Consider the following 20,702-nt stretch of genomic DNA (forward strand, 5'->3'; position numbering starts at 1 on the left):
AGCAAGCGAGAATGCGAGTGCACATGCACGAACCAGGGGGAGGGAGAAGCAGACTCCCCACTGAGCTGGGAGCCGGACACGGGGCTCAGTCCCAGGACCCTGAGATCATGACCTGAGCCAAAGGAAGACACTTAACCAACTAAGCCACCCAGGTGCCCCTAAGCACAGTAGTTTGTTTTAAAAGAATAAGAAATGTCATTAAATTCTACTTCTCCATTCATATTTATTAAGAGCCAATTTTGTGCCAGGTTGCTGCCCACCAGACAGATCTCGCCTAGAGGGAGACAGACACACACAGGGAGGAATGAGCGTAAGCAGGTCTGTCCGGGACTAAGGGCGCTCTCTTTCTTTGTCAGAGTCAGAGCACCTGTTCCGATGCTGTGTGGACAAAAAATCACAGAGAACGATGCTTGCTGTTGTGGACTACATGAGGAGACAAAAGAGGTAACGGAAGGAATATTGCTTCTTGAGTTTGGAGATTCAGAAGTGTAGCTTATTAATTTTAATTTTAAAATTAAATTTTAAATTTTGCCGGTTGAATTTTAACACAATTATTTTAGGTGCTGCGGCTCCAAAGTGCTGTATTTAATTTGTGTGATGGGTAGATCTTCTTGAAGTAATCCGTATTCAGGGTGGTCCTTCCGGTGAGTCAATGCCAGGAGCTTCATGAGATAAAAGTTTCTTTACTGTGAATCGTGGTCCTCAGAATGTGGTTCTGTGTACTGTGGCCGTGTTTGTTTCCTTGGTGGTGATGAACGGTTTTACGGTATCTTGTTCCTGTCACTCCTGCTGATGTTTACCAGTGAGTGCAAGTGTTGCTAGAGTGCGTGGTCGGGTGGATCGTACTCTCCCGAGCTGACCAGTTGTGAGGAAGCCGTGTAGGAGGTCTAACTGGAGGAGGTAGGGTTCCGTGTCTTACGAGCGCGTGTGCTCGTGCTGGCAGTGGTTGGGCAGGAGAGGCTGGAGGAAATGAAAAATCCCCGAATGCCTTTACCTCCGTATCCCCCTCATCCATCCCACTCCACTCTTAGGAAAAGAAATGATAGGTCTTTCGGCATCTCTGTTGCCAGTTAGAAAGTTACTGATTCACTTTCTTGTCTTGTACCGGATCCTCTTCTGAGAAAGCCCATAAAAAGCTGTAAGTGTAGCTGGAAGCCTCTCTTTTCTTGGCGGGGAGACGCTTTCACCTTGGAATCGTTCAGTGTGGGTTTACTGCGGAGGTGGAATGGTGTTGACGTGGGCAGGCCTTGGAGAAGATAAAATTAGGCCTCAAAGAAGAGCTCGAGAGAAGATGAATAGAAAAAAGGGTGTAAGGACCTGAGTTCGAGTCCGGCTCCGGTACTTAAGGAGCTGTGTGATCCCCGAAATGCAGGTTCCTCAGTGGCTCCTATTACGTGTTTACACCTGATTGATCAGCCCGATAAGCATCAGTTAATCATCACAGCAACTGTTGCTGACGTGTACTGTCCCCGGGCTTTATGAGTGGGGAAACTGAGGCTCAAGAAGGGAAGTTGCTGCAGGTGGTGCAGCTTGTAGTGGGGGGTCCAGCTGGATCTGAACCAGGCTGTGCCCTCCTCCAGCATCAGTGCTCTTCACCATCCCTTGTCCCATCTCATATTGAGTGTTGGTTTTGGGAAAGGTGGTGTCTGTGGTCCCTTCCGGTCCTGACCTGTTACCACAGAAGATTTTGATTTTGTAACTTAGAAAATGAACTGCAGTAGGAAGAACACATAATCGTGTTTAGCAGAAACAGTATTTCATTCAGTTGGCCACTTGAAAAGACTTGTGTCGGTGTTACTCGCTGTTCCGTGCAGCCCGTGCTTGGCCTGCGGTCCGTGGACCCTTGATGGAGGGCAGGTATGAACCCCATGTTCATATGAGCTGATGACCCGTGGCTTTCGTGGTTTGTGATCCACGAGGGGTCAGAGATAGGGCTCAGCCGTGCTAGCTGAGAATGGGACAGCTGTATATTGGGGCCATGCGGGTTCTGGTGATTTGATAACCAGCGCTTGATAGCACTGCTAGAGGAGCGTGCTTTTCTCTTGATAGTGAAGTTGGAGAAACGGGCCTGACTGCTTGTGGTGTTTTTCTTTAGACCTTCCCTAGGAACAGTTTTCGATGATGCTTTCTGGCTGGAGTTGAATTATCTAGAGGTTGCCAAGGTGGCTCAGTCTTGTGCTGCTCACTTTACGGCACTGCTCTACGCAGAAATCTACGCAGATAAGAAAAGCATGGAAGACCAAGACAAAAGGTAATGGAATTCAGACCTTCGGTTTTTTAAATCGGTGTTGACCTTGTTTCGGTGAAGGTATGTGGTTCGTTTTGCTCCCACTTTCCCATTTAAAAGACGTCTTAGAAGTTTCCTGTCTTTAAAAGTGAAATGATAATATTTTAACAGAAACAAATAATTATTCTCTGAAATAAAATAGAGATATTTATTACTTAAGAATTGTAGAAATTCTCCAGATAGTGAACTCCTGAGGGACAGAGACCACAGTTACTTTTCTCTGTATTTTCCATAGCAGGTGGCTTTGGGAACTTAATATAAGTGATCAAAGATAGTGTTCATGTGATCGAGTGATTCCCCGATTTCTGTGATATTAGTTTTACCACTAATACCCCAGCTTGTTTAAGATCCGCTTTACTTACTGACTATAAAGTAATGTAACCGATTTCTTTCTGTGACTGAATCGCTTTGATTACTTTGCTGTCTGCCTCTGTTTCTACCGATTTAAAGAGTTAGAACTCTTGTAAGGGTCAAATAGGTGTTGTCCTAGATCATAGTGGAAAAGAAAAAACAGCAAGGTGAGAGAGTGGAAAGTGCTCACTGTTGTACCCCAACTGCCCTCCTCAGATTTTATTCATTTGATGTGGCCTCGTGTTTATTTTTGTTGTCAGCCTCGTCTTCCAACCACATTTCTCATGCTTGCGACTTACAGTTTCTGCTCTGGATTGTCCTTAAGCTGGAAGCACTGTGGTTCTTAGACTGTGGAAAACCAAGAGCCAGAATTCAGATCCTACTCCAAACATAAATAAATCAGTGTACGCAGACTGATTTGTTAACTTTCTGGCTTGGTATTTAATTTCTGCTTTTCAACTGAAAACAAAAATCTACAACATGTAGATACTGTGTGTAACATATGTTCACCATCATTATAGACTTTGACAATTCTGTTCTTTAGGTATGTAATGAGTAATAAGAAATTGATTATTGCTTATTCTGAGAGACGTAAAACTTGAGCCAGAGTCTGCATAGTAACTATGATCTGAATGATTCAGTGTCTCGGCTTCACAGAAGAGTATTTCTTACTATCAGGAGCGAATAGCTGAGCTCTTCGATGACTTAAATAAAGTCATCTTAATTTATAGGTAGGTGACTATAGAATTTGGCACATTTTTGCAAAATTGCTTGTTTAATAAGCAGGAGGGCCTGGATTTTTATTTTGGTTAACTTTAGGAACGAGTCCTTGCCACATAAGGCTTGCCGTTTGCTTTGACAGTTTGGTTTTGATTTCTTCCCCCGGGTGCCTGATGGCAGAGGGAGGGCAGACAGAGTCACAGGCTCCATGGAGGGCAGGGGAGGATGCTAGTTTTCTTCAGTGACTCCATTAGGTGCCCTGCGGTTTGATTTGTTAACTTGCTCTTGAGAACAGATGAACTCTTCAAGTTAGTGTCCGTAATCTTTTTAGAAAGAAATCCAGAACTCCCTCAAAGCGATTTAGAGCACGGGTGTTAACTCACAGCCTCGGTGGTTTCGGTGTTCCTGCTCCGGGAGGTGGTGGCTGCTGGGGTGGCCGTGTGCTTTGCCTGGGTCACTTACAGCCTTGGACTGACAAAGTCGTCACCTCCAGGACTGGCTCCCCCACTCTCCAGATTTCTCCTCTGAAAACGGTTTTCTCCATGACTTGTCAGTAAGGGAACTGTATGTCGTGTCTGCACAGAGAGCGTGGATGTGGTCAGTACGAGTCTGTCACTCGGCCGCTGGGCCCCCTCCGGGGGTCAGTGTTACCTCGCGTTCTGTGTTCCTCGTTCTGACGGACGCTGTTTTTATCAGCGCGCATGAACCGTAAATACAGTTTCATTTTCCTCATTTTTGAGCTTTATGACAAATTATGTGTGTACGTTTCTGCAGCTTGTTTCTTGCTCAGTGTTTTGTGAGCTTCACGTCGTGTGTGGCTGTGGTTATTCAGTCGTCACCGCGACGTCCTGTGCCGCGGGAGGCCGCACCGCAGCTCACTGGCTCGTCCCCTGCTTAATGATCTGTATCTCGGTGTGGAATTACCGCGTTGCTGGGTCTGCAGAATTTCAGCCTTCCGTAGCGCCAAGTTGCTTTTTAACGTGGTTATACCAGTTGGCATACTTCTCAGAAATGTAGTTCGTGAGGAAGTAGATCAGTAGAAAGCCATACATTTAAGGAAGAGAGCCGAACGGAAATAAGTTGATAGGTAATGATAGAGGTGCTGTCACTTATGATGAGATTTATTTTGCACTTTGGATTATTATTGTCATAAACAGTTCATAGGTGGCGTGATTTCTGAGTTGAAATCACTTACGGGCCTGAATGTCCTACATATAAATGCGTGGTTTTAAGCTAAGGCCTTGAGTTAATCTGAGTTTTCGTCCTGCTGCTTGTTGGTTTTAATCTTGGGTGTAGCTGCATCCCGCTGATGCACTTCTTTCTCAACACTTAATATTATCAGACTTCTTAACTTCTGCCAGTTTATCGGGTGGCACGTGGTGTCGGAGTGTGGTCTTAATTTGTGTGCCTATGATCACTAATGAGGTTGGACGTCAGGTAAAACCACTGACAGAATATTTGGGAATTGGGAGCATGTATTTTTAAACAGGCCTGGCTCTATAAATAAGTGTATTTTGGCATATGGCCTTCCCATATATCAGATTGTCATTAAAATTTGATTCTCCTTCAAAAAATTAATACAATTTTTTTTCCATTCTACGTGTAAGTTCTGTTACATTTTAAAGTGTAAATGGTTCATTATGTTTTATCTGTGACCTTAGTTAGTTTTTCCCATCCACGTCTATCCTGTGTATATTAGCAAGCTTCAGGATAGTATATTCTCATTAAAAGAAGTGCTTTTGTTACCAACAGAAGTCTTACGTTTGAAGAAGCAAGCCAGAGTACAGCTATTTCTAGTTTGAGTGAAAAAAGTAAAGAAGAAACTGGAATAAGTTTACAGGTAAATATTATAGTGTCCTTATTTGTTTTATATTTTGGATTATTATTTTGTTACAGAGATTATAGAGATGTCATTCGATTTTCAGACGGACATTACTTTTTGGGCTGCGTGTCATATACATAAGTTCCTGGCTTGAAGGTTAGGCCTTGGAGTAGCAAACAGACTTGAGTTCTGATTCTGACTCTGCCACTTAGTTGTAAAATCTTGCACAAAAGTACTTACCCTTTCAACCCTGAGTTCCTTTATCTGAAAGTTGGAAGGAAAACCACCTCTTAGGGTGAATTTGTACCATATGTTTTTTGCCACAGTAGCCTGTTCATTTTCTTATAGCATTTAACATTTATATATTCATTTCATTTTTTTTAAAGATTTTTATTTATTTATTTGACAGACAGCCAGCGAGAGAGGGAACACAAGCAGGGGAGTGGGAGAGGGAGAAGCAGGCTCCTAGCGGAGGATCCCAATGTGGGGCTCGATCCCAGGACCCTGGGATCGCGCCCTGAGCCGAAAGCAGATGCTTAACGACTGAGCCACCCAGGCGCCCCATATATTCATTTCTTTACTTGTTTATTGTATGTCACATCTCAGGGCAGATGGCTTCTTCTATAAATCTCTTAATGTCCATCCTGACTGAATTTCTTTGATCACCTCATTCCTCTGAAGTAACAGTTTCAGCCTTTTGACTTTGCCTAAACCCCTGGTTGTCTCTCCTGCTTGCCTCCTGCTTCTGGAAGAAAACGGGACAGAGAGAGGAAGTCCCACCACATCCCACCATCAGACATGAAAATCTCCCTGTATCTGCTCCCTCGTAACCTTTCCTCTTGCTAGAGATGCACCTTCCCCTTCTAGTCAAGACAGTCCTTCCTGTGCTTTGTATTTTATGAACTCTCTCAGAGAATTTATTCTTTACCGTGTTCCCTCTGAGCGTGTCCAAACATTTTCAGACTCTTACTAAAATCACTCCCCTTCAGGGGTGGCTGGCTGGCTCAGTCACTAGACCATGAGGCTCTTGGTCTTGGGGTCATGGGTTCACACCCCATGTTGGTTGTGGAGCCTATTTAAGAAAAAATAAAATCATTTCCCTTCAAACTAACACAAAATCATTTCCCTCTGTTTCATCCTTTTTGGCCTCTCTTCCCTAACGGCTGGCCGGACTTTGTGAAGGACCCGTGTGTATTTGCTGTCTCTGTTTCCTCCCCTTCCAGGCTCCTGCCTGAGCAGCACTTGCTAATGCCCCCTCCCCCCAACTTCATGTGACTAATGGGGGGTCCCCTTCCCTTCAGCACCCTCCCTAATGTTTCATTAACACTTAGAACCGTCAACCACGCCTTGTGTGAAGTATGTTCTCTCTACTGGTTAATTCCATTCTTGTTTCTCTTTTCCCTTTTTGCTTTTTTATAGTCTTACCCACTTTTACTGAATTTTTAGAGTATTTTCTGTGTGTAAGACACAGTACTAGGCTTGGGTACTGAATGAACAACACCAAGGGCTCAATTTCATGTTCATGAATATAAACAGTTTAATTAGAATTGAAAGTATAGAATTATGCCAGTGTCAGTGAATTTGTATGTAGTAAATACTTCCCAGAGCAAGCACTGTTAAGGCACCTAAAGGGCTTCACTGCTGTTCTGTGCAGATGTTTCTAGCTTTTTCATTCTTCTCTCCTTTCCTTTGCTTTGCTTTCCTTTCTTTTTTTTCTCTTTTTCTTTTTTCCCCCCCTCCCCTCTCCTCCCGTTCTCTTTTTTTTCTCCCCTCCTTTCCTCTCTGTCTCCCCTCTCCCCTCCTTTAGTAGGCTCCTTGCCCAGCATGGAGCCCAACGCAGGGCTTGAACTCATGACCCTGAGATCAAGACCTGAGCTGAGACCAAGAGTTGCGTGGTTAACCAACTGAGTTTTCTGTTTTCATTTTTATTTTACTGAGATGGTTTTAAACAGAATCAATTTTGTGCAAACTTTACAACAAAGATTTGAGTCAGTAAGCCACTTCTTCATCCATACCACATTTTACCAGTTGTAACATAATGCAATTCTGAGGTTTGTTTTTTTTCCAAAGAAAAATTCGTGACCTTTATTTTTCAAGAGTCAGATTTCGCAGATGTCATTCTCCCCTGCACAGTTTGAGCTGTTGATAGGATTATTTGTTTTTGTTTTCTTTTTTTTTTTTATTCAGAGTCTTTTGTGGAACCATACAAATTTTAGGATTGTTTGTTCTAGCTCTGTGAAAAATGCTGTAGTATTTTGACAGGGATTGCATTTAATGGTTTTGTTTTTAAGATTTTATTTTTAAGCGATCTCTCCACCCATCATGGGGCTCAGACTCATGACCCTGAGATCAAGAGTCGCACACTTCTCTGACCGAGCCAGCCAGGCGCCCTATTTGTGTTTTTATGATTATTTTGTGTGTGTTAAAAGCCTGGTAGATTGGGATTGATTTATTTAATTCATGAAATCGTGAGCAGTTCTTTTCAGGGAGTCATTAGTTCTGTCCTTTGGGATCAATTTGTTGTGTTGCTGGTTCAAAACTTTATATTTTGGTATCCCTATCTTTGACTTTTATAACATAACATTTAGAGTTAGGAGATATATGTTGTTAATGATAAAATTTCCAATTTGCTAAATTCATAAAGTGATATTTTTCCCTCTCCAATGTTTGTTGCTGCCGTGTTTTTAGGATCTGCTCTTAGAAATCTACAGAAGTATAGGAGAGCCCGATAGTCTGTATGGCTGTGGTGGAGGGAAGCTGCTACAGCCCCTCACTAGGTAAGCACATGTTTCTAGATAATGCTGTTGCAATGCTGTCTGTGAAAGACCTCCATGCAGGTGGAACTCAAAGGTGTGTTGGAAATCTTTTGTTACAGACTGCGAACATATGAACATGAAGCAATGTGGGGGAAAGCCCTGGTGACATATGACCTTGAGACGGCCATCTCCTCATCGACCCGCCAGGCGGGGATAATCCAGGTGAGCTGTTTTCTGCCCTGGAGAAGCACTGCTAGCCTCGCACTGGGCTGATTGCAGTCTGTCCGTGGAGACACTAGATGTGAGAACATTACCTGCTCTTCAGGCACTGGCCTGAAAACCCAGGGGGACACAACTGAATCGGGCAGGTGATTGACCTCAGAGAGAGTGTAGATTTGTTGATCGTGGTCTTGTTAGCTGACAGCAGAAGACACTTCTTCACGGCGTCCAGTGTGCCACGTGGTGGGTGTGTCTCACGTAAACTGTTCCTCGCAGTCTGCGTTTGAGTCCTGCCCCGGCACCGTCACCTGTGCTGCTGGCTGACGTTCCGTAGACCTTCTTCCATCACAGGGCGGAGTCTTGGGAGCTTCCCCTTTGTTTCTGGGGGGAGCGTACCAAACAGTCTTTGGGGATTTTCAGTGATGTGTTGTGAAAGTTACTCTTCGTGTTTGATTGCTATTTTTTGTTTCTCTAGTTCTGCTACCTTCAAGTACTGAACTTGTTTTCCCCTGAACTCCTGCTTAGGCCTTGCAGAATTTGGGACTCTGCCATATTCTTTCCGTCTATTTAAAAGGACTAGATCATGAAAATAAGGAGCGGTGCGTTGAGCTGCAGGAGCTCCACTACCAGGCAGCTTGGAGGAACATGCAGTGGGACCACTGCCTTTCTGTCAAGTAAGAAGAGCTCGGACTCTTTGTACTGCCATTTCTCGAGTTGTACGCAGTGAGCTGTGTGCGGTCTCACTCTCTGAGTGTAACGGCTTGCGTGTTTTGTGTGTCGTAGATGCTGTCCGCTGTAGATACGCCCACGTGGCTTAAATAGGACAGCAGGAAGCAGTGAATGTGGGGGGATTGAGTTTCACCCTCTTCTTAGTTAGGGCAACTCCACTCCCACCCCCAAGATACACTTGAAAATAGAAACCGAAAACATATGTTCTCATGAGAGTCTTTTTGTTTATAAATCCAAAGAAAAATAGAGTCCTTTCCCTTCCCACTCCTGCTGCAGACTCGAGTTGGTCAGCACTTTTACTGGCTGGATGGTCACAGAAGACTGCTTGTCCTCACTGATCAGATATTTCCTTTTATAAAGAAATGCTGCTAAACTAGGAACACAGGAAGTTACCGCCTGTAACCTGTATCGTAATGTCACCGTTTTTTCTGAACGGAAAGCCAAACACCTAATCCAATAAAAGATTTCGCTTTTCTGTAAAAAGTCTTGTGATATAAACACCAAAAAAATGAAATCATACGGATTATAGGTTGAATTGCCTTCTTTGAAAAAAAATTTCATTAAAGTGTCTTTCAGATTTCAAACTGTTAGATTGCTGTAAAGTTAGAGAGATACTTGCATATTTTTACAGCATTTTCCCAGAGGAGCTTATTCTTGCTTTCCTCTGTAGATCACATAGACCGTTCTTCCCGGGGTGGGCTGCGTGTCGGCCTGTAGGCTTTCTCTGTGTTCTTCCTGCAGGCCACGCTGTTTCTGCCTCAGGCCTGTTCCACGTGTGTGGTGTCTTGTCATTCAGATTCTAGTTCAACAGGCTCACATCTCAGACCTGGGCTGACCACCCATCTTAAGTAGCCACCCGGGCGTTCTAGTACCCTCTTTTAATTCGCCGCACATCCCTCGTCACTGTCCACTATGTTTTTAATTTAATGTCCATCTTCTCCAAACCACAGCATAAACTCCATGAGAATGATGATGCCATCTGACTCGTCCACTCATGGATCCCCTGCCTCTGGAACGTGGTGCCTGGCTCCTGGCCCACAGTCGGTGTTCACAGAGTCAGTGAAAGAGAATGTAGCATAGTTAGAACCAGGCAAAATGTCTGAGAAATTTACTTTTTTCTGCTTGAATAGTATTTTTTTTAAAGATTTTATTTATTTGTCATAGAGAGCACAAGCAGGGGGAGCAGCAGGTGAGGGAGAAGCAGACTCCCCGCTGAGCAGGGAGCCCAATGTGGGACTCAATCCCAGCACCCTGGGATCATGACCTGAGCCGAAGGCAGATGCTTAACGACTGAGCCACCCAGGAGTCCCTGCTTGAATAATTTAAATGATCCACAAAATTCTTTGTATTTCTTGCCAAAATTCCTAGAAATGCATTTTTTAAAATGGAGAAGTCTTAATTTTAGTTGTCAAATTTTGGGTTTTTGTTTTTTTTTTTTAGTGAAACGACTTATACAGGTGTATTTTAGGATTCTTTGTTTATAATTACATTTTTTTCCTTTTAATTATCTCACAGCAAAGGTGTGGAAGGAACCAGTTACCACGAATCATTGTACAATGCTCTGCAGTCTCTGAGAGATAGAGAATTCTCCACATTTTACGAAAGTCTCAGATATGCCAGGTATTATAAAATGAGTTACTGTATTTTAACATTTAATGTCATGGCTTCTTTTCTGAAAACTTGATGAATAGTTTTAGTGTGAGGATGTGCACTGGGGAAGGGATAAGGACTTGGTGGCTCTGGGCTGGTTGTTTCTTTGTCATTCCCATCTGTCCTCTCAGAAACCAAGTTCCCGTGTAGTGAATCGTGCTGGTCCAGCGCTGATGCTCAAGCAGTGCGGACGGGGGAGGCGAAATCCTGTGACTACACCTTTATGGCTTCTGTACGTCTGAGAAATAAGAGCTCAGATGCGTTTTCTTTTCTGCAGGAAGGTTTTTGTAGACCTGTGGGTGTGCCTGTCTTAACAGTTGTCTTCCGTATCTTGAAGAGGGATTCTCTGTGTTCCAGATGTTTTATATTAGAGACTTCTTTAATGCATGTTTGTCAAGTATGTGTGTATCTAGATATATATAGTACTAATAGAACCTTGCTATTTGTTGTTTTAGATTTAGCACCATGCTCATGTTAGGTGCTTATTACATAAATTGTTACATTCTTCTTTTATGTAATACCTTTTTATTTGTTCATGTGTTTCAAATCTCTTCGTTCCTTTAAAAAAAAAATTCCCTTTGGGACCAGGTCAGCTCTTTGTGCAGAACCCTCAAGAACGTCTTGTTGACTCTGCCCCGCCCCCCTGCCGCTTTCTGGACCTCTGTGTCCTGACAGTTTTAATCTTGTAGTTGTGTGGCATTTACCACTTAGCATTAGTGTTCTTTCTGTAAAGTGGTGACTCTTGGTCAGGACTTACCGATACTTGGGCTTGTTATGAGGCACAGATGGGATCGTGCACAAGAAGGTACTTAGCAGACTAAACACACGTAACACACTGGTTTTTATTTAACAGTAGTTAGTGACCTATTAAATCCTGTATTTTATTACAGAAATATTCACTACCATTTCAGTGCTTATTAAGTGCTGGCTGTTTTGTCATGCTCTTTCCATACGTTGCTCTCTAAGCTTCAAAATAATTCTGAAAGTGGAAAAAACGTAGGAACCCAGTAACATGGCCTGGGTTAGCAGCCCAGAGTGGGAGATCCAGGATGAACTCTCGGTCCGAGTGATGACTCTGTGCTGGGCGCATTGTGCTGGTGCTTGCGAATGTCAGGAGCAGTCACCAGCAGAGCCAGTGAGAACAACTCTTTACGAGCAGATCTGAACTTCTATCTTCCTGAAGACCTCTTGTGTTTTCTGCCTCCAGGGTGAAAGAAGTGGAGGAGCTGTGCAAGGGGGGCCTCGAGTCTGTGTACTCCCTGTACCCCACACTCAGCAGGCTGCAGGCCATCGGTGAGCTCGAGAACATTGGGGAGCTGCTCGCCAGGTATGTGCTTTGTGCGACTTCGTAATGAACCCTCAAGCACAGCTCTGCTGTTTCCTCTCTGCAGTGACTTACAAAACAAGAAAAGAGGCTGTCAGTAGGTTTGTTTCTTTTATCAAGATATAAGTCGATTAGCCTCGTGAGCTGTGCTCTTATTAAAAGAAGCATTTTCAAAAATATTTATTGTAAAAATATAAGTTTTTGAAATGTAGCCTCATTGTGCTTTCTTCTTTGCAGCTGTTCCCCTCTCGTACCCCAGATAAAGTTGTTTTGTCCTGGTTTTTTGCCAGAGCGCGTGGCGCACCATTCTGTTGTAGCCCTCCGTGGGATCAGTGTCGTTCTAGGTATCCTCCGCCGTGCTGTTCTAGAAGCTTCCAAAAGCAGCTTTTATTTTCCTAGTCCTCACCTTGTCTTCTTCCTGTCCCTGCTTCCCCTCGATTCCTGTCAGTGCAGGGGTCCTGAAGGATTGGACGGTGCTGCTTCACACGGACTTTTCATGTAAACTAGTTTTACAGTATGCATTTTCTCTTCCTTTAATAAATAATGTTTGCCAGGTGCCAGCATTTCTCTCATTGAATTGTGATTTCTTTAGCAACTATAATTATGCATAGAGTCGTCCCCTGTGTGTAGTTGGGCACAGTAGAAATTAGTGACTTCATTTCCTTGCTGACATGTCTGCTTTTGCCACCGGGAGTGCCGAAGCAGGACTGCGGGTGCAGGCGTTCTGTATGACAGGCCTGATGAATGTTCTCTTTTCAGAAGAATATATACTTAGAAATGCTGCTTTTTGTGAGGTTGAAGAGTATTTTTAAGAAAGTCTTTGAAAATGTTCATCATCTGTAGCCCCTTTGCTGACCCTCAGAGGGCTGACGGTTTTGTAGTTTTCTAAACTTTGGTCCTTCTTTTGAACCATTTTGAATTTCTAGTTGTTACTGCAAAAACTCCTTTGTATTGATCTTAAATGTAGAACCTGTAAAATAGGGGTTCTGTTTCCTTCCTTTCTCTTGCTTACATGAATTCTGTGATTGTGCTTTCAGATCAGGCACGGATAGGCAGCCCTCCGAAGTATACGCTAAGTGGCGGAAACACTCCCAGCTTCTCAAAGACAGTGATTTCAGTTTTCAGGAGCCCATCATGGCTCTCCGCACAGTCATTTTGGAAATCCTGATGGAAAAGGAAATGGAGAACTCCCAGAAAGAATGTTTTAGGGACATTCTCACCAAGCACCTTGTAGAGCTCTCCATACTAGCCCGAACTGTCGAGAACACTCAGGTAATACGATTCAAAACCACGTCGTCTCACCCCACAGCCTTTCCTTTTATGACAGAAAATAGAAAGCATGCGTAAAACAGAAATGTCATTGAGAAACATTGCTAAAAAATGTTGTTTAGCATAATTGTTCAAGATTTCTCATTTTGGCATCAGACCTGAGTTTAAGGCTTGGACAGGGTATTTCCCTTCTCCAAACCTGTTGCTTGGTTCTAAAATGATAAGATACCTAACTTACTACACTGACAACAGTTCAATGATTTTATATAGTGTGCGTATACACACACATATATGTACATACATGTGCTTGTAGTCATATATGTATTTGTGAGACAAACAGGCAGATGGGGGGCTGGGAGAGGCAGGTAGAGACGTGCTTAAAACAGTCCTGACAAACAGTCGTCAATGAATGGTAGTTCCTACGGTCATGATCGTTATTCATGGTAGTAGTAGTAATAATAGTAGAAGTATTTACTCCCATATGTCTTTTTCATTTCAGCTCCCTGAAAGGGCAATGTTTCAAATTAAACAGTATAATCCAGCTACTTGTGGAGTCTCTGAGTGGCAGCTGGAGGAAGCACAAGTATTTTGGGCAAAAAAGGAGCAGAGTCTTGCCCTGAGTATTCTCAAGCAGATGATCAAGAAGTTGGATGCCAGTTGTGCAGAGGTTCATTTTTTTTTTACTGGCTGAATTAATTCCTGTTATAAAAAAGTTACCGTGCTTTAAAATATTTTTAGATAAATCCAGTCTTATGGAAGCCTTGAAATTACTCGTCCATGAACAAGAAATTCTAAAAAGAAACCTGGAAAATTAATAATTGTGAAAGAAGTCTAGAAAATACTTTTATTTTCTGTTCACAATAATTCTATCAGTCCCTCTTGTGGTAGATTTATTTGATTTATTCCAATGTTAAACCTTTTTTTTTTTTTAACTTTATGTAGAATTGGAGAAGGGTGTGTGGGAAACAAACATGAAAGAATTACTGTAAGTTTGAAATAAATAGGAGAGGAAACACGTGAGAGAACAAAAGTTAGAAGAAGAACAAGTTGGAGTGATTGTTAATCCACCTACTTAGGAAATACAGTTTCTGATGTTTTAACGTTACCTACCGGCTCCTGAAAGTTTATCAGCTTCTGTAGCTCTCTCCCCAGCGCGTGGTGGACAAAGTGGAGGTGTTGGTAGGAATCACGTGGCCGCAGTGCTGTCCTGACACGCACGTGTTCAGTGACGTTCAGCTGACGGCATTTCCCGCACTGGGCACTCGCACGACGTCCTCCGTGATCCGAGAGTTCGTCACGGTGCCCCAGCCCTGGGAGCTGACCCAGCACTGGGAGCTGACCCAGGGTGCTGTTTACTGGCCACCTGACGAGTGCAGCCTGCAGGAGGCCTGGCTGCAGTTACCTGCCCTCTCTGTACCTCAGTGTTAGTGCTGCACTCTGCAGATCAGGGATAAGAACAGGACTCATTTCGTAGGGTTCTTGAACCTCGAACCTCTTGAAATGAGGCAGTACACACAAATAGAGCCTTTGTAAAGTGCCGGGGATATACGAGTGTTCAGTAATTGTGAGCTGCTCCAAAAGGAGATGATTATTTCATAAAACTTATCTACTTGTCATTATTAAAATCGTGATATGGTGAAAGCAGATGAGGAAAAATATTTTTAACCTGCTTTTTCCCCTACATGGAAGATCTTTCATATAGTCAGGGTAGTGAATTCCACTTTAAGATTTTGCTTTTCGTATACAGAATGATCCCGACCTAAGACTTATATACGCAGAATGTCTGCGAGTTTGCGGCACCTGGTTAGCGGAAACTTGCCTAGAAAACCCTGCAGTCATCATGCAGACTTATCTAGAAAAGGTAAGCTTTTCGAGCAGCCCTTGAGAGTTGTTCAGCATGAATACACTTGATCTTTTCATCAAGGCCGTATGCCTTTCAAATGCAAATAAGAGTAAGATTTCATTTTTTGGATATAGTATTACTGTTACAGCTCTGTGTAATTTTTAAGGCAGAGTGAAATACAGTGTGTGTTAAAGAAGAAGGATCCTGTTTTGAAAGTAAGCCCAGATATGTCTTCCCTCTACCCGCCACCACTGCTGCTCTCTCAACCAGCTGTTGTTTTTTTTTAAAGATTTTATTTATTTATTAGACAGAGAGACACAGAGAGACAGGGAACACAAGCAGGGGGAGTGGGAGAGGAAGGAGCAGGGAGCCCGATGCGGGGCTTGATCCCAGGACCCTGGGATCACGCCCTGGGCCGAAGGCAGATGCTTAACGACTGAGCCAGGCGCCCCTCAACCAGCTGTTTCTGATCATTTCTCCATTTATTTATCTACAGAAAGAGCTGATTAAGGAATATGCACGTCTTTCTTTATTCCTTTGTAAACTCAGCCGCCCTCCAAGTAGGACTCGCACTTCTGACTCCAGCCCCTTTCAACCTTCCTGTTGATCCTTCTCCTTTAGTTTAATTAATTTTGGAAATAGCTAGTGTAGCCTGAAAATCATAATATGACTGTCTTTCATTTTCATGGAGCCCTTTGTTTTTGTACATTTCTTTAAAATATTAGCTGTTTGGGTAATTTGTACACCGTCAGAGCTATTTGGAAAATTTAAAATACTGTACTTCATATAATTTAGCTTATATATATATATAAATTGAACTTTAGTGCGGCATTTCTGTGGTTCTTTAGATGCATTTAGTATCTCTATATAATATAAATGGGTTGTGTTTTCTTCAAGGCAGTGGAAGTTGCTAGAAATTACGATGGAGAAAGCAGTGATGAGCTTAAAAATGGAAAAATGAAAGCATTTCTCTCATTAGCACGGTTCTCGGACACTCAGTACCAGAGAATTGAAAACTACATGAAATCGTCAGAGTTTGAAAACAAGCAGGCTCTTCTGAAAAGGGCCAAAGAAGAAGTGGGCCTTCTTAGGGAACATAAAATCCAGACCAACAGGTAATGAGATGTCTGCCAGTGAGAGTGACAAGATACACGGAGATGCAGTGACTATGTAGAGAGATGTACGGAACCAGAGCGTGACTTCATGCTGTGTGATTCTAGGTGCATTGTATAGAGCTTTTTGGGGCTGTTGGTACCATAGTTAAAAAGAGACAGGTGTTCAATTTAAATCCGGAAGAGTTATCTCTTCTGATATAATCAAACCCTTCTTCAGACCTGCCTTTGGCTGGTGTGCGATCGGGAAAGTAGAGAATTGAGGTAAGTAGGCATCTTGGGTAGGGTCCACTTTGTCCCTGGTTGCCTAGAAAGGGTTTTGAATTGCAGACTTAATTTCAGATACCAAAAGTAAGTTTGTTCCCTTGGAATTTGTAGAATTTTGCTTTTTCTCCAGAGATGGACACTTGACTTCATTTATGTTGTATCTCATGTATGATTTTGTAGTTTTGTACCATTTGACGGGTTTTGTGTTTTAATTATCCAATGCAAGATATACAGTAAAGGTCCAGCGGGAGCTGGAGCTGGATGAATGTGCACTCCGTGCACTGAAAGAGGACCGTAAACGTTTCCTATGTAAAGCAGTTGAAAATTACATCAGTTGCTTACTGAGTGGAGAAGGACACGATATGTGGATATTCCGTCTTTGTTCTCTCTGGCTTGAAAATTCAGGAGTTTCTGAAGTCAATGGCATGATGAAGGCAAGTCTTCTTTTTAAACCCAGTATTCTAGCCTGTGCTTGGTAAGCTTAGACATGAGCCCAGCGGTGTCCTAGATTTTGTATATTCTTTGTATCCCTGGTATTTGTTCGATGCTGTACTCGTAGGTACTCGATAAGCTCCAATGATGCAGGTTTATGCGGAGATGAGAGCATTTAGTTCAGTCTTCGCTATACTTTCTCAGTTACTGCTGGAATGTGCCAGAATGCCACACTGGGAGATTTGGCCGGCAGTTAAAGATGATGTGAGAACACAGGCGTGTCTTTCCTCCTGCTTTATCTTTTCTGAGATTTTTACAGTGAATTACTTTTATAAATGAAAAAGTTTTAGGAAAACATTAAGGCAGTAGTATTAAGTTTTTATTTAAAAATTTTAGATTTTATTGATGATACCTAATTTTAAAGTTATGCTGACAGGATCTACATTGGCAACCAGTTGGAAGCTTACAAGTAAAATGTTTCTTCTGGGTGAAGAGAATGATAAGACTCATAATAGATACAAGCAGTCTCTGCTGCTTATGTCAATAAGTCCTGTTGGTTTTAGCGTACAGGGGCACAGGTTACTCCATTGTATCGTACACTGACTTCTCCATAGTCAGGGTCACAGTAACCCTCAGATCCACGTCTGTCCTCCTTGGATTCACTGGAACGGGATCAGTGCCAGTGTTCCTGTTCTGAATACAGTTTAATTTAGGGTCAACTACTGTGACTCACCAATGAAGCAATCTAGAATACCCCTCAGGAAGACTGAGATAAGATGTTAAGTTACCGAGGTTTTTTTAAGAACAAGTAGATGCTTGTGTTGGTAGCATTATCTGAGAATAATTTATTTGCTCATATGTGAGGCATTGTTTAAGGCTTTTTTTTTTTTTTTTGGTAGATCGATGGAATGAAGATTCCATCCTACAAATTTTTGCCCCTTATGTACCAGTTGGCTGCTAGAATGGGGACCAAAATGATGGGAGGCCTCGGATTTCATGAAGTCCTCAATAATGTGAGTGAACCTGAGAAACAAAACACAGTTGCTTTTCTTTCATATATTATATATTACTGTTCCACTCTGGGAAATGAATATATAAAAATATGCTAGTCATTCGTATATATTATGCTGTAAAAGGGCGGGAATAAGAATTTCCTTTTGTCTCGTCTCACTGCGCGTAAGTTACTCCGTTTCTCCGTCACTTCTCCCTGTTCCTCCGTCTCACACATGCACACACATCGACCCACGGCGGCATCCGGTAGAGCAGCATATATCTGTAATGCCAAACAAAAGGAAAAATGTTACAGATTTTCTATTTTTGTTGATTGGTTGTGCACAACTAACAGTTCTTTATTTTCTGACAGCTTATCTCTAGAATTGCAATGGATCACCCCCATCACACTTTGTTTATTATACTGGCTTTAGCAAATGCAAACAAAGATGAATTTTTGACCAAACCAGAGGCAGCAGGAAGGAATAGAATAACTAAAAATGCACCTAAACAAAGCTCTCCACTCGATGAGGTACTTGGATTAAAAATTACATAACTTTTTGAATTGTCGTATTCGTATTTTCCCACAATATTCCTTTCTTAAATCTCAGGGATTTATTATGCCACCTAAAATAACTCGTTCAAAATTCCTGAATATTCTCCAGGCATAGTAGATACCAATACTTTTTTTTCCTCACAGCATCGAGCAAAGAAAAAAATACATTTCAAAACACATGCAAGTCCTTTACTATTGATATTACTCTACCTTTGATGTATTTCATTCATAAAGTGACTATTTTGTTCGTTTCTGAGTGATTATAGTCTTTCCAGCATTTAGATCAGTGCATAAATTTTTCTTTTCTTTTTGTTATAACTCTGAAAAGTTTAAGTGTTGGGTATTTCTTTCTGTAATGTGTTTTTGTTTTGTTTTTTTCTGAACAGGATCGAACCGAGGCTGCAAATAGGATAATACATACTATCAGAAGTAGAAGACCTCAGATGGTCAGAAGCGTGGAGGCGCTCTGTGATGCTTATATCATATTAGCAAACCTAGACGCTGCTCAGTGGAGGACTCAGAGAAGTAGGTGTTTGAAAGAATGTTGCTTTTATGCTATGTTTTTCTCAAGACAGATATATTAATTATAGAGCCTAATACGTAATTTCTCTAACTTACCTACATATCATTCATTATGGACATGAGGGTCCTTAGGATTACAACTCACACATTGTCCAAAGCTGAATTTTTATCCAGTAGCTTCAACAACCCCTAGTCACTTACCATTTAATATCTTCTGTCATCTGTTAATATGGGACTGCACTGAATTAATTATTTGATTTCTCCAGGTAATGTCCTGGTACAAATACTCTTTGCAGAGAATTAATTGCATAGAGTCAAATCCATTAAAATAACTGAATAACTGACAGTTCCAGGGTCAAAGATTTCTTAAAATGATGTTGGTTACTGTGCGCTAGGTCTTAAAAATGAGAAGGCTTTCCCATTTCTTCCACAGGCGTTAGAATGCCTTGCATGTAATCCTTCACTCTTCTTGCTGTTCAATATAATTCTGTTCAAATAATTATAAACTGAGGTAGTGTTTGGTTATGTGCACACGCTTAGAAGTCTCTCTCCCCATAGATTAACAGTTGCATTCCCTTTTCTGTTCAGAATCAGATTTTTGCATTTAAGTTCTTAGTACTTGAAAATAAGAATGAGAACTCTCATAGTGTTCCTCGAGCAAACAAAGCCTATTGATCGTCACATCCCGTGGTTACATTTGATAGTAATATGGCGGGAATGCATTATCTGTGTGCTGTGGGGGCTGTTGTGTGATTATCTGAACGTGCTCAGCCTGGGCCGTCAGCCGGGCTCTGGCCTAATTACCGATGCCAGCTTACCTGCAGCGTCACACGTAAGCCGTATCAGCGGTTGGCCTGCTCTGGCCCTGAGCTGCATTGTGTCTGGAGCCCTGGTCTTCATTTCTGGATCGGGGCCTGAACCACAGATTAGCTACAGGTTGGGGTCTGGGGCGTCTGCTTCAGAGCTGTTCCTCGGTGTGTAGTGGTCACCAAAACCTCTTTATTTTAAATATAGAAGGCATAAGTATCCCAGCAGACCAGCCAATTACTAAACTGAAGAATTTAGAAGATGTCGTTGTTCCAACTACAGAAATTAAGGTAATTCACTATTAACTACCTTGATTTTTTTTATGGAACTAAATTCCTCTTAATTAGGTTAACTATTTGAAATAGATCAAAAGTGGTTAAAGATCAGCACTCTGATTTGTTTCAATCTGTAGTTTCTTTATAGGATCCCTTTACCTAAGCCTGAAAATACTTAAAGGGCTCTCTTGCTTTCTTTTCTTTTGCCTTCAGTTTTACACTCCCGTCTTCTTTGTGAAGGTCTGTAGGCCTTCAGTGGCCAAAGGAAGAAAACGTTCTGTGTGCTTATGCAAGATTAATTTTTAACTTGGCAAGACAGTCCCTAGATGCTTTATATTTCAAAAAGTCTGTGTGTTAGACTGTGTTGACTGTCATGTATTACACTATGAGGTAATAACAGTATGTGTTACAGTATTAAATTAACTGTAATATGCGTGATACTTTTAGCTACATTGTGCTGAGCTTTTATTGCTAGAAATACCAAGTTGGCAGAGATATATGTAATAATAGAGGTTATAGCTTAGTAATGGACCGTTAACTACAGAGATGGGGTGATGGGGTGGGGGATGGGGAAACAGGTGACAGGGATGAAGGAGGGCACTTGTCACGATGAGCACCGGGTGACGTAGGCAAGTGCTGAATCAGTAGATTGTGCACCTGAAACTAAAAACTATTAACTGTAAGTTAACTAACTGGAATTAAAATAAAATAAAAACTTGGGGCACCCGGGTGGCACAGCGGTTAAGCGTCTGCCTTTGGCTCAGGGTGTAA

The 20,702-nt window shown here is 42.2% G+C and overlaps 2 protein-coding genes across 8 annotated transcripts in view; one reads left to right on the plus strand and one right to left on the minus strand.

The window, feature by feature from the left end:
• Positions 1-20,702, plus strand: part of ATM (ATM serine/threonine kinase) — a 125,167-nt gene that overhangs the window by 85,581 nt on the left and 18,884 nt on the right. For both annotated transcript variants that reach the window (XM_048217204.2, XM_026505820.4), the window contains exons 40-56: positions 357-444; positions 2,096-2,251; positions 5,111-5,198; positions 7,869-7,957; positions 8,056-8,158; positions 8,681-8,829; positions 10,400-10,504; positions 11,742-11,861; positions 12,896-13,130; positions 13,627-13,794; positions 14,875-14,988; positions 15,868-16,085; positions 16,576-16,783; positions 17,681-17,794; positions 18,145-18,303; positions 18,714-18,852; positions 19,864-19,946. In XM_048217204.2, the coding sequence (XP_048073161.2) occupies positions 357-444; positions 2,096-2,251; positions 5,111-5,198; positions 7,869-7,957; positions 8,056-8,158; positions 8,681-8,829; positions 10,400-10,504; positions 11,742-11,861; positions 12,896-13,130; positions 13,627-13,794; positions 14,875-14,988; positions 15,868-16,085; positions 16,576-16,783; positions 17,681-17,794; positions 18,145-18,303; positions 18,714-18,852; positions 19,864-19,946 (2,336 nt within the window). The remainder of the gene's footprint in view (positions 1-356; positions 445-2,095; positions 2,252-5,110; positions 5,199-7,868; positions 7,958-8,055; positions 8,159-8,680; positions 8,830-10,399; positions 10,505-11,741; positions 11,862-12,895; positions 13,131-13,626; positions 13,795-14,874; positions 14,989-15,867; positions 16,086-16,575; positions 16,784-17,680; positions 17,795-18,144; positions 18,304-18,713; positions 18,853-19,863; positions 19,947-20,702) is intronic.
• The window catches only part of CUNH11orf65 (chromosome unknown C11orf65 homolog), a 94,635-nt gene continuing 89,684 nt past the window's right edge, over positions 15,752-20,702 (minus strand). For 5 of the 6 annotated variants that reach the window (XR_003317808.3, XR_008960847.1, XR_007189597.2 and 2 more), the window contains exon 4: positions 15,752-18,054. The gene's annotated coding sequence lies outside the window, so the exon portion shown is untranslated. The remainder of the gene's footprint in view (positions 18,055-20,702) is intronic. The other variant, XR_003317807.3, reaches the window with a different exon arrangement.

This window comes from Ursus arctos, unplaced genomic scaffold, assembly GCF_023065955.2.
Source record: "Ursus arctos isolate Adak ecotype North America unplaced genomic scaffold, UrsArc2.0 scaffold_22, whole genome shotgun sequence".
Taxonomy (NCBI): domain Eukaryota; kingdom Metazoa; phylum Chordata; class Mammalia; order Carnivora; family Ursidae; genus Ursus; species Ursus arctos.